We start from the raw sequence: 13,750 nt of genomic DNA, 5'->3' as shown, positions 1-13,750 counted from the left end.
AGGTCTAAAACTCAATTTTTTGGAAACTCCTTTTGCTGTTGCAAAACCTCGATGCAGCCTGTAGTTCTTTCGACTCCTTTATGCAGGCTACAGTTATTATTCAGATAAGTTGACTATTAATCGAAAGGTGTTCTTTCTTTTTTTTTAAAGCTTTGAAACCGTTAAGACCACTAAGCATAATGTAAGAATAAAAAAGTATTAGATTTAAAAATTCAGTTCTCAAGGTAATCTTTTTTGTGCAGAAAAACTTTTTCATTGTATGCTGAAATGTATATTTTTCTCATAGCAGTGTTCCCCCTTTTGTATAAATCAAAAAATACTACGCTAAATTGAAATTACGAGTTTCACCCAATAAACCTTTAACTATTTATTTGAATACGATGTAAAACATTAAAATTATTATCAACGTCATTAGTAAGAAATCGTTTTCTACTCCTCTGCTTTTTAGGGGGGGGGGGATGCATTTTGTCTACATTAGAAAAATTACACTTGAAAAATGAACTCAGTTCAACTGGTTTTGGTTTTGAATTTTAAATGTTCGATTAAAAGAAGACATGTACTGGCATTCAAGCCGTTACGATTAAAGCAGCCTGCTATGCGAAATTGTATCAATTTTCAAAAAGAAAAACACTTATTTTCAATTTAATTTATTATTTCTCTAGAATGCTTGTTTCAATTGCTACGCGAGATATTCTTCATTCCTTAATTAAATTCCACGTTTTACGAATAATTTTAAAGTGTATCACGCTGGCTAATGACAAAACATAGACGCATGGTCTTTTTTTTTTTTTGGCAAAAAGCCTTTTTTGCTGTTTTTATTACACATTGCTTCAATGAATAGCATTCGGAAACGAAGGCACGACTGCTCGGTTGGTTGAAGTGTCGTGCTGTTAATCAGAATGGCGCCAGTTCAAATCCGTGCCAATAAATATATCTTTAATGTTTCTTTTTTTTTCCGTCAGATGCTCACATAGGCTGGACTATTTGCCACAACACGTGTTTTTGCATGCACAATTACTGCTTTTCACGAATCACTCAGTCGCACTTTTAATGATACTTATGTTTGCATTGGAAATACGTACAACCAAAAGGTGAGCGATGATCACATTATCAAAACATTGGATTTAACGAGGTTTTGTTGCTGATGTCTTCAAATTACATGCCTTCTTTTTCGCATTTACTTTTTTCCCGTTTACTTTAATTCGTTAACTTTTTTCGATTCTTCTTCATAATGTTCTTTCTTAGAAATTTTTAAAGAGCGAAATGCTACGTGAAACGATTCGAAGCACAGTGCGGAGTTTCGTACGGGTCGACTAGTTGTTGATCTCTTTCACAGAGGTATAATTTCGTCAGACATAGTTTGATAGCATGGAATGATCTGTGAAACTGACAAAAAGATACGATCATTAATGTTTATCGCAATCTTGATGCTACAGTAAATCTTCGCATTTAATCATAGGCAATTACGAAATTTTTCCTCTTATGGATAAAAAATAGTTCTGGACGAAACAAATTTTGAAAAGTTCTGGACAAAACAGAATAATATCTCTCAGTTCAGGACAAAATCCTGTTTTTAGAAGCAGAAGCTTCTAAATATCAAGACAATCCTCTTAAAATCAGGGTATCTGTTTAAGAAAATGCTTTGAATTGCGAAAAATCGACACAAATTTATTAGATTTCCTTCTTAAGTTTTTATGATTCTTTTCATTAAGAAGTAAAAGCAAGGAGTTAGGAAAACTTCAAAGCAGATTTAGTTTTCAAGAGATATTAAATCTTAATAGAAAAATAAGCTCCTTTCATAAACTTTCAGCTTTCATCAAATGCTATTACATAAAGCAAAAAATTTATGATGCCTGAATAATGTATTTTGCTTTCAAACTCTTTTCAGATATCACCATCATTTTTCACTGCTGTAATTTTCGAAGTGATTACACATAACAGGCTTCATTCTTGGTCCCTTCTATTATATTACATCATTTTAAATAACGAATTAGAGGTAAAAAGAAAATGAGAAAAAAAAACTTTACCTTGGCCACGGCAGTAACGGTGTAGGCGTGTCCCGAGACTAGGCCATTTGGATCAGCGGCATTGGCCATTTGCCAGTCACCCTGAGTTGAAGAACAAAGATCAAAGAAAAAGAGAGAGAGATTAGTAAGAGTAATTATTTTTTGCTCTTATCACATAAATATGAACTTGGTCCAAAAAATGAGTTTTTCGCAATCACGTTAACTTTTCGAGAATTTCTTCTTTTTCGAACAAATGTCCCAAAAAAGGAAAAAATCATTTTCCAGTGAAAACATTTTAAACATTTTTTTTTCCAAATGTATTACAATAATTCTCGTTATTTTCTTAAGTACGTTACATGCAGAAAAATTTTGAGCTGAATTGCATTGAGCCTCAGAACGAAGAATCAAGGCGCTTGTTGTACGCAGGTTCAAGCTTTTCAAAAATTAAGTCAAACTGCGTAGTTATTAACACAGGAGTGCTTTTACCCCAAGGACGATGGCGCTATCCTCTCAAATGCTTCGAAGCATTCCAAAACGAAAACTCATCCCGAAATGAGATCAAAACCTTCCACAAATTACTCTTCTAAAAAATCTCAATGGCGCAGTCAGCGCCATGGATATTAAATTTATTTTAGTTACTGGTTAAAAAATGACTTTACATAATATCTAACACAGCATATAAAAATAAATATCGCTGCGTTTACCTAGCTTCTGTAATCATTCTTTCTCAATTTTAAATGAAAAATGCCATGTACATTTTATGATATCCAGTGAAAAAAGTTCTTCTATAACGGCAAATATATTTTTGGAGATTCTCAAACATTTATTGTTGAAAAAGGGAACCTCTAATAGAAAACGGCAGGGCAAAATTAGTTTAACCCACTTGATTATGTTTTAGCTTAAATAATGAAGTATTAGATGACACTTTAACCACACAGTAGTTAATTTAAAAATTGTTGATAAATATGGAGGATACTTCGGAACAGAACATCTTTCAAAACGCCAAAACACTGTGATTTTTATTTTCTTAAAAGAAAATCATCATTTATTTGGAAACCAGGATAGCATCTAGTTTTATCATTTTGAATAGAAAAAACATGAATGTAAGTAATAATTATCAAAGCGTTTTCCCTTTCACGATTTTTTAAATTAATCATCATGTGCTTTCAATAAATATTTTAATTCAACCCATACTATTTGCACAACAAGGGAGTGCTCTTTTCCACAAGCATTTGCAATCACTAATAAAACATGAGCTGTTTCGTAAGCAAATAGATGAAGGCAACCATTTATTATTTAACGGTTTATCCATTATGTATGCAAAGTAGCAAATGGTCTTTTGCCACGGCCACTCATTTATGAATCATGTATACAGTGGTTGGCTGTTCGCCATTAAACTCGCTTTTGCGTTTTCGTACTATTTAGCACTATCTTTAATTGGAGCTTTAATGAAATGTTTTAACCCAATTACAGCATTATGGAATTAAATAGCAAAAAAAGTGTATTTTATCATCTACGTATGAGGAACATAGAAAGTGCTTTTTTTTTTCTTATTTACGCAGAAATATTTTGACGCCGAAAACAGATTTTTTAGCGCCGCGTTTTTTTTTTTTTTTTTTTTTTTTTTTTTTTTTTTTTTTTTGCACTTTGAAAATCGGAAATGGCGGGTGCCTCAAAAATTCAGTCAGTCATATTTTTACGTTTTGCATTGCAAATAAAAATTTAGCATTGTGGAAAATGGAAAGAAAAAAAGCAGTTTGAATTTTTAAAATCTTAGCATGAAAAGTGTTACTTTTCTATTTGATTATTTAAAAGCGCCTTTTCTTTAGAAGTAGTGTTTTTCCCCCCTCATTTTCAACATACATTAATCGATCAAAATAGATTCCTTTTTCAGAAAAAATTAAACATCTGAATTATTCATTGTCCGACTGAGGTTCAATTGATTCGGATAATTGGAGTTCTACCCAACCGTACAATATTATATCCAAAACCAATAGATCCCAAAATACATTATGTCATACATTGGAATACGAAATTTATTTTTGTGGTACGAAAAGTAATTGCATACCTTAGATGTATAGACATAAAACAGTTGACCCGAAACGAATGGGGTGTTAAAATGAGTTATTTAGTGAAGAAGTATAAGAGAAAAAAAAATTCTGGTTCAAGATGAAAGCGGTGAAAGTCGAATGCATTCCGATAAAGCATTTAAAAACGGAATTCATTCAAATTGAATGCTATTTACAAATCAATTACATAATGGCCAGTAGCCGAGCAGGGAGCATGACAGAAATTTGCTGAAATTCAATTCAAAACACTCTTCGTTTTGTATTCAAATGCATATTTACCTTCCGAGAACAGGTGATGAAAGCACCCCCCGACGAGGCCTGCAGCAGGAATTGATACAGATTCAAGGGGGCGGATTCCAGGTCATATCTCTCAGAGAGTCCACTCGTGAGATCCACCAATGCATCCATAGCTTGTCCACCTTCTAAAGCTTCATAGGAACCGTGGAGCCTAACGAAAAATTATCATATTTTTCGGTAAAGTTGATTTACCATTAAAGTTGAAATAACGTTACATTTATGCTACCTCTCCCCCCCCCTCGATTTAATAATATTTTTATTTTACTGCAAGAGACCACTACGCAACAGCTGAGGCTGTGTGACGTGGTGTAGACCAGGCGGTCCGCGGGCCACATCCGGTTTGCGAACAGATTTTGTCCGGCCCCCAAGAAGCTTACAAACAGAAAAAAAAGGTTTTTCAAGTGCACAGCACAAAAAAATATCATTACAGCGAACACCAATGCAACGAAATATCCGTTTCAACGAAATAAATGTTCAGTACCGTTTAAATTACCATTTTGCTTGAATTCTATTACAATGAACTTCCAGTCGCGACGAACAGAAGTTGCAGTCCCTTAAACTTCATTATAACCGGATTTAACAGCATATTTCCTTTTAAGTATTTTTAAAGAAAATTAAGCACAGAAAATCTGAAAAACCAATAATGAGCTAATTAGCTTTTAATTAAAGACAAATTCGTGGGTGTATGGGGCAAGGGGGACTTGCGTTAACTGAACCATCTAAACTGAAATATTGTCGACCCGAATCGCCCCCAAAATTTTACTACTTTGACTAAAAAAGAAAGGAGACCCCTTGTGTAAACTGCGCCAATGAAATTTTTAGGAGTGTGGTTTTAATGGATTTTAGTTGATTTTTGTGGATTAGGGAAGCGTTCTATAGTATTTGAGAAATGTGGGCCATTGTTCTTAAGGGGGATGGCCTTGGCCCCCTGGCATTATGGAATAAGTTTTACTCTCAAATATCGTTTACTGCAAACGTTTCACATTTACATAAACTTTTAGAGCTCATTCTTTTCATTTATTTCGCTTGCGTTTATCATTTCCAAGAAGTAATTGCAAACAAAAAATTAGAGGGGAGGGGGAGAAAAAAAGAAAGAACGAAAAAATCTTTAAAACTTACATTTTTGTATAAGTGGACTGCTATTCCGTTAACTCTGTAAAAATTTACTAAAAGAGAAAACAAGTAGTATAAGAACTGATCGTAAGCTGCTCCCGTGCAAAATACTCTCAAACCTGTTTTTGTGCGACCTTTTTTTTTTTTTTTTTTTTTTTTTTGCGATATATGAAAATTATTTCAATCAGAATGGGACACAAATGACGAAATTATTTATAAAACGAGTGCGAGGTAGTATCTTCAAGTGACAACAGGGAAACCCCGATGGGAGGTCACTGTGACTTCCCAATCGGGAAATTTTGTCTGATATTCGGCAAAATTATCATCACTTGGTTTGTTTTGATTTCATTTTTAGAAGCAGTTCCTAATTCCCAGTTTTTGGGTTATTTTCTACGTGAGACTTTTTTTTTATGCGGTTCCCATCCACCGCATAAAAAAAATAATAAATAAATCCACTACAATATTAAAATCTGTTCGCGTCCGTCTGTTTGTCTGTCTGTCTGTCTGAAGATCGATCTTCTCGAGAACCGCTGCGAATCGAGAGTCAAACGAGATACCGATCAATTCGAAATTTTCCAAAGAAAACAATAGAACCAATCTCGTAATTGTGCTACTTTAATTAGTGGAGATATTAATTAAAACGTTAATTAACATAACGTTATTCAGGAATTTTTATTTCTTTCCTGTTTCCATTTTGCATATGGGTAAAAAAGTAAAATTCTAATAATTGTTTTAAAAGAGTTTTTTTGGCTGCTGTCCAAATCTTAAAACAACGTTTCCATATAGAATTTCATTTTAAATTAGTTTAAAATTGGTTGCTCTATTCGAGCATAGCCTTTATTTTATCGTTTTTTTTTTTTTTTTTTTTTTTTTTTACATTTAACGCTCTTAACCCTTTTCAGCACATGAAAGTTGTTTCTTTAGCTATGTTTATTAGCAACTCCAACGAACTATAGGGGGCACTGAAGTCACAGTCTAATGGCGGACTTAAAAACTAAAACAAACGCACATGGTAACGAAGAAAATGCTAAAAGTGTTAAGATTTTTGTTCGTACGTATGATTTTTTCGCTTTATTCTTTTTAAATTAATTTTCAAAGTCTTGTGGATATTCTGGCCCACGTAGAAAGAAATGAGAATTCAAGAAGCATTATTAAACGTCTAAGATTGATGCAAACTACGTAGTTCGTAGTTCTAAGCAGCTATTTCCACGATATTGAATTCGATATTTATCAATTCTTGATAAAACTAAATAATAATTGTAGCCTGACAAGAATAACAATTAATGCTAGAAAATTCAATATGACATTACAAATTATTATCGAAAGAAGATGATACTTCTTTTTCTTGCTTGGCTAGCGCTTACTGTTTTGCATTTGTAGCTGAATTATTTCTCTCAAATTCCCGAATCGGTTAATTTAAAATTTTTCTGTTTCGATGTTTCTAATTCCTGAGTTATGATTTAATTATGTCATGCTATGCAAATCATCAACAAAATTCTCACGGATATATGGTGGTAGTTTTCTTTTCAGTTTGATCTACCATAATTTCTTTTTACTTATCGAATTCTGTAATGTTTCTACTATTTTATTTCACTCATGATAAAAATTAAAAATGGTTTAACCGCAACATGCGGAATCTCGCCAAGGCTACTTTGCTCGCACAATACTAAAACTGTAACCCTAAACAAATTTGGCGAAACCTTTCATGAGCTGAGAATAAAAGGAATCAAGTAAATTCTTTCTCGGTTAAACATTTTTCATTTTGTTCTACGATAATATATTCAAGAAAATATTTTGCATACTGTCCATTCCAACTAAATGCTGCTGTAAAATATGGTTAGTTTAATTAATTTAAGATTTAAAAAAAAAAACCCCATATTCTTACAAATTCATACAAAGCAATAAAATTTTTTACCTTGTATAACGTTATCCAAGTTTGTTAATCCAGAATTTTCACTTTCACCATTTCTCAACAACTCATATTTTAGAAGGAAATAATGAAAACTAACATTATTTTGAGAAGCTCGAGAATACTACTAAGGGACGAATTAATTTCCGTAGCTGAAAGCAAACTAAGACACATCGATTGTGTTAATAAATACTCAGAACAAACTGCCTGTGTTTACGTCAACAGACACACGTGGAACGCAACGTGGCAAAGTTTTAGTTTCATCGGCAGTTTTGTAAATCACCGCAAGGTAGCGTATTCGAGCGCTGGAGTTTCCGAATTTATGTTTCTACAAAAAGATATGCGCAGACGATTTTTTTTTTTTGAAAATTATTTTCTTTAAGTTGACATTTTATTGTTTTTATTTATTTTGGTAAGTGCATTAATTCATTGAAAAAATTATTTTTTGGCAACAGGGAAAAAAGAAACTTTTTTTTTAATATGATGTATTTATTTTAATGAGCTTTTTAATTTTAATTATTATTTTTTCGTTTTGAAAGCTGTAAAAGCTGTTTGGCACATTTAGGATGTTCGACTATGTTTATTTTGTTGGACTTTTTCCCGTCACATGGGTGAGTTTTCGTATTGTAATAACTCTCTTTTTCCTTCCTGTTTCTATTTTTGAAATACAGTTTGTGTCGTTAAAGAACATATTAAGTTAAGATTGTTTGGATTTCTTTAAGTGAAACAGAGTTGAACAAAAAAGATTGTTTTTAAGGATTTTAACTAAAGCTAAATTGGAATCTGATGACTTGGTATTTAATTAATGCTTATTGGTATTTATTTAGTCTTGGTGCTTTAGTTTCACGTAATCAACCAAAAAGTGTGTGTAATTTTACGTAAAAAGTTGATTGTAATTGTACATAAATATTTCAGATATACTCTATCAGATGTAATTTATTTTAACGTGAGCACAGATTATAGTTGATAATGCATATACTTTCATCTTTTGTGCTAATTGAAAATGCTGATAACTTGTATCATTGATAACTATGATTAACGTTAAAGAAATTTTTGCCAAAAATATGCTCTATTGGTGTTTTGCAAACCTTGCATTACGCGTATTTATTTATTCCTTAGCGCTTTAGAAACTGATGTCAGAGTAATACAAAAACATCAATTGGACATCTCTTTCATTTTTTAAGTAGCCCGTGCAACGCCGGGCACGCAGTTAGTAAATAAAATAAACTGTGCTGCGAAAACAACTTTTTATAGCTACTCATGACGTTTCGAACAATATTTTTTATACGGTCCCTATCCACCGCATAAAAACAGGTTTGGGTGTAATCACTGCCCTCTGCATAATGAGTATGTTTCGACAAATTCTGCAAATTATTTAAAATTAGAAAAGAAAAATTATAGGGGGGGGGATTTTAGGTTGTAGGTTGATAGTCAACCTGACTCAAGTTATTGGATGAGGTTAAACCGGAAAGTGCAGGAATTGCTAGGAACGGAGACTTTCAGTAAAGGGATATATCAAACTATTTGGGGGGGGGATGAAGCATTTGTCACTTGAAGTGAGGTACAGCGTTGCCGATCTGACCGAACAAAATAAATAAATAGCGTAATAAAACTAATTAATTCATTAATTCTGCAGCAATTTCATCAAAAGAAGAGTACAGTCGACTCCCGCTACAACGCGTTCCGACTTACGCGAAAATGGCTATAACGCGATTTTATCCCCGGTAAAGAATTTTATTCCTAACGTGAATTCTTCACCCGCAAAAATTTCTCGAAGGGAATCTCGTTTTTTTCGTGAATGGACCTTCATCTCTTTGGCATCACTGAGAGCGGAAGTTCCCACACCACACTAATCTAAACATCGCTTATACAAATAACTACTCCTCATTTTAAATATATTTTTTTCATTCTATATGGGAAACTTGATGAAATATGTTACTGCTTCATTTAAAGTTTGAGAAGATAGAAGGAAAAAGAGAAAGTTTCAACAACTATAGTGCATTTGTTTTTCTTACTACATAATGTACGTATCGTAGTGGTTTATTTTACGTCTTCCTTTCCCATTGATCATTGATTTTGTGCATCGTAGCAGTTTTTTATGTTAAATAAAACGTTTTTTTTTTAAATACAACAAATAAAAATTCAATTTTTTATTTAAAAAACAGTAATGTATAATGAAGAAATGGTTTTTAACACTTTGAGGTGGTGTTTACAAGTGTTATTAATCGTATGGGTATGTTTATAAAAGTTTTTACACATACCCTTTAACACAACGCGAAATTTCAACTTACACGAAGGGTCTTGGAGTACATCCCTCGCGTAAGTCGAGACTCGACTGTATACTTTTAAGAAAGTAATTTTTGAGTTTCGTTTTACAAGAATAATTTACAAATCTAATGGGAATAACTACATAAAGGTTATTAAGCAGTAAGTTGCCGCTCTTAAGTCAGAACTAAAGCAGAACTACATGCAATACACCGACAGCCCGGCAATCATATATAGAGACTGCAGTTTCATCCTTGTTATGGACTCATCAGTCCGAAATAGTGAATAACCCAGCTGAAGGCAGATATCATTTCATTGAAGCCGAGAATGCCAACAAACTGGTAGACAAAGTAAATTTATCTCATCAGCGAGAGTTCGTACAGTGGTGGACAAAATTATAGACTCAATTTTTTTTATTTTGTTTCAATTACAACATGACTCAGTTTAAATTATTTTCATTGAAGTTAAGATGAATAGTTGAAGAAATAGTTCTAAAATTTGTACATTTTATCAGTTAAATTAAAAAATTCATAAAATTAGAAAATTTGCAAACTTAATATTTTATCATTACGTGAAACCTGGACAAAAGTATAAACTCAAAGGTAAAAAATCCAGGATTTCGAGAAAGTTTCGTTCGAAAATGTAAATTTAACGCCATAGAATGAATAAATGTTGCCATCAGTGTTTGCTAAAAGTTTTGTTTTTGGAAATTTATGAGAAACATAGAAATGCACCGCTGGACAAAATTATAGACTCTTTTTTTTTTTTCATTTTTTCAATCATAATTTAACTTAGTTAAAAAAATTTTTGTTCCAGTAAAGATAAATAACTCTCTCAGCATGGTAAAGCAGGATTGGCATTTCTTAATGGAAGATAGAACGCTGAAGATTACCAATTAATACTGGAAGATCGTCTCTTTCCTTTTGCTCATCTGATTCCTGGAGGTAACTGGTTATTTTAGCAAGATAACGCGAGTGTACACACAGCGAAAAGTACAAAAGAATGGTTCAAGCGCTGGGGTATCAAAGTTATCAAATGGCCAGCTCGTAGTCTGGATCTTAATCCGATTGAAAATCTTTGGGGGACTACGGTTCGCAAAGTTTATCATGATCGGCACCAGTACCAAACCACAGAGGAATTAAAAAGGGCAATACTTTCAGCATAGAACCATATGCCACTGCAGCTGTCGGAAACTCTTGTAAAATCTACATGCCCAGCCACATATTCGAGGTAATTCAGAAAACTGGGGGTCCAACTCGTTTTTAAAAGTTTGTAGTTTACACTAATGGCTAGATTTAATGCAGTATTAATTTTTAAAACCTTTCAAATAATGATTTTTTTTAAATACCTATGTTAATAGCAAAATTACATTTTCCTAAATTTATGCTTTTGTTTTACTGAAGTAAGTGCAAATGTAACTTAATTAAACTCAAAAAAAAATAAATAAATAAATAAAATTTTGTCAGCTTATAATTGTGTTTATGCAGTATTGTAAGTTTGTAAGTCAGCATTGGTTCATTTTTGGTTATTAAATGATTAAGTATTTGAATAAAATTCTACCAAATTCAGAGTTTCTTACTTTTGAGTTGATACTTTTGTCCAGGTTTCATGTGTTCTTAAGGTATTAAAGTTGAGAATTTTTTTTAGTTAAATTATTTATTATATATTTTTTATGAGTTATACTGAACTTAGGACTATTTAGTCAGTTATTTATCTTTACTGGAATAAAAAGTTTTTTAACTGAGTTAAATTATGGTTGAAAAAATGAAAAAAAAATGAGTTTATAATTTTGTCCAGCGGTGCATTTATGTGTTTCTCATTAATTTCCAAAAACAAAACTTTTAGCAATCACTGATGGCAACATTTATTCATTCTATGGCGTTAAATTAACATTTTGGAACGAAACTTTCTCGCAATCCTGGATTTTTTACCTCTGAGTTTATACTTTTGTCCAGTTTTCACGTAATGATAAAATATTAAATTTGCAAATTTTATAATTTTATGAATTTTTTAATTTAATTGATAGGATGAACTAATTTTAGAATTATGTCTTCAACTATTCATCTTTACTTCAATGAAAATAATTTAAACTGAGTTATGTTGTAATTGAAACCAAAGAAAAAAAAATTGAGTCTATAATTTTGTCCACCACTGTAGCATGATGCGGTTCAACTCTTAAGTTGAAGGCAAAGCTTGGGTATTAAGCAGTGTGTTACCGCCCTTAAGCTAGGGTTAAGGCAGAACTACATGCAATATACCGACAGCTCGGTTATTCACCATTCCAGACTGATGAGTCTATAACAGGGGCAGTCATTGGATGTGATAACTTGGCTGTCGGTATGACTTGTACATAAAGGTTGTTTCAAAACTAAACACCTCAAGGAAAGTATAGCTAGCTCATTGAATATCTCAGAACTTACTTGGCGTAAGCTTTTTCCAGCAGAGCTACCCAGAATTCTCTTCTGTCAGAACATCGCGAAAAAAGAAGCTCTCCGTCCCTGGTCGGCAGAAGATCATCGACGTACACGTTGATCCATTTTCCGAATCTCCAGAACCTAAATCGAACGATGCCTCGATAGCCCATGCCGTATAGGGGTTGGTAGGGGGCAATCACCTAAAAGAAAAAAAGAATCAGGAAAAACACGTAAATGTGACACGAGAGTAAAGAAATTTTACAGTAAGAAGATTGTAACAAGAAATATGCACTAAACTTTAGCACAAACTTTTTAATAATTGCAAACAATTGTTTCGAGGTTACAAGGAATTCCTTTTGCGATGTAAAAGGTATGAGCATTTGAATGCTTTTTTTTATCCATAAGGGGTACAAATGAAGCAGTGAGAAGCAAAGGGATGCAAGTGCCAAAATTAAAATTTGGAGATAACCAGTAAAAATGGTAGGTGAACCTCTCCTCTGTTTTGGTGCGAAAGATAGTACTAGTAGCCGTGGTAAGTGCTGCAATACAGCATGACACGGAAAACTTTTCAATGAAAGTCTACCCAGGATATGAGCTTTTCACGTTTTTCTCTCAAAACTTGAGAACGACAACTTACACTGTTAAAACTACAGGTTGCATTTGGCACGGTGAAAAGCTTGTTCACCAGCGGCACAAATGGAACACTACGGCAGAACATTGGCACCCTTTCTGTTTCCGTTACTGACCCCCTCCCCCCATGTTGTGTGCATTTTTGGATACAATTGTGCACATTATTATTTATTATTTTGACTTATAAAAAACTAAGTCTTGGTACATTTTTCACATTGAATAGTTCTGAAAATGATTAAAGTTTGTAATTTAAGGCATTTGATCACATTTCAACTTTCTAACATAGTTTAGAAGCGAGGTTGGGTTTTGGACTCTCCAAAACTGGTTTAGGAGAAGACAAGTGGTTTTTACCGTCCAAAAGTGTCCAAAACTATGCTAAAGCTAAAGCGGTGTAATCACTTCTTATTTACTGCAGTATTTTTAATGCCTAAATATAGATAATTATTAGGTTTAGTTAATGAGTATTTGATAATATTTTTCTCCAAAAAATTAATTTAAAAAATATTTTACTTAAAAAAAATGCCAATAACTATTACGTAAGAATTCCCTTGTGTAACAGTTGGTAGAGTTATGAATGGAAATCCACAACACTATCAAGACAACTAATTCCAGTTCCATTTATAACTCAAAGATTACGCGAAACTTTGAAGAGTAAATCGCAGATACTTTTAGTTTTAATCCAATTTCGTACTTCATTCAATGTGATAGTGCAGCTGCGTAGTTACTTCCTTCGTTCCTTCGTCCGCCATTGATTGTGGTTGAACGATGTCAGAGCGCATGCGCCAACGTGTAACCCATGATTTTAGGAGATCCGTCCTCACATTTATTACCGTCATTCACCTTGATCACATTTCCTAGCCTCCATTGCACCTTGAGGCACCGTGTTTTCACCCCAGGGAGTCAAATAGCTTTCCAGAGTAATCTGTTGTTTTTGGCAGTGTACATACTTTTGCCACTGCCTTAAATGCTGTCACGCTTCGTGAAGTTGTGACAGTTTGTGATAAGAGGGAGGAAGGGGGTAACAAAAAGTGTGACATCACGCCTCTT

At 33.1% G+C, this 13,750-nt stretch overlaps 1 protein-coding gene across 1 annotated transcript in view; it reads right to left on the bottom strand.

The window, feature by feature from the left end:
• LOC129222126 (calpain-A-like) overlaps positions 1 to 13,750 on the bottom strand; it is a 116,192-nt gene that overhangs the window by 31,436 nt on the left and 71,006 nt on the right. Inside the window, exons 5-7 of the mRNA XM_054856579.1 lie at positions 12,080 to 12,273; positions 4,355 to 4,523; positions 2,028 to 2,108 (exon numbers count right to left, since the gene is read on the bottom strand). Of these exons, the coding sequence (XP_054712554.1) occupies positions 2,028 to 2,108; positions 4,355 to 4,523; positions 12,080 to 12,273 (444 nt within the window). The remainder of the gene's footprint in view (positions 1 to 2,027; positions 2,109 to 4,354; positions 4,524 to 12,079; positions 12,274 to 13,750) is intronic.

This window comes from Uloborus diversus, chromosome 1 (genome assembly GCF_026930045.1).
Source record: "Uloborus diversus isolate 005 chromosome 1, Udiv.v.3.1, whole genome shotgun sequence".
Lineage (NCBI taxonomy): Eukaryota > Metazoa > Arthropoda > Arachnida > Araneae > Uloboridae > Uloborus > Uloborus diversus.
This window is presented reverse-complemented; position numbering and strand designations above follow the sequence as displayed.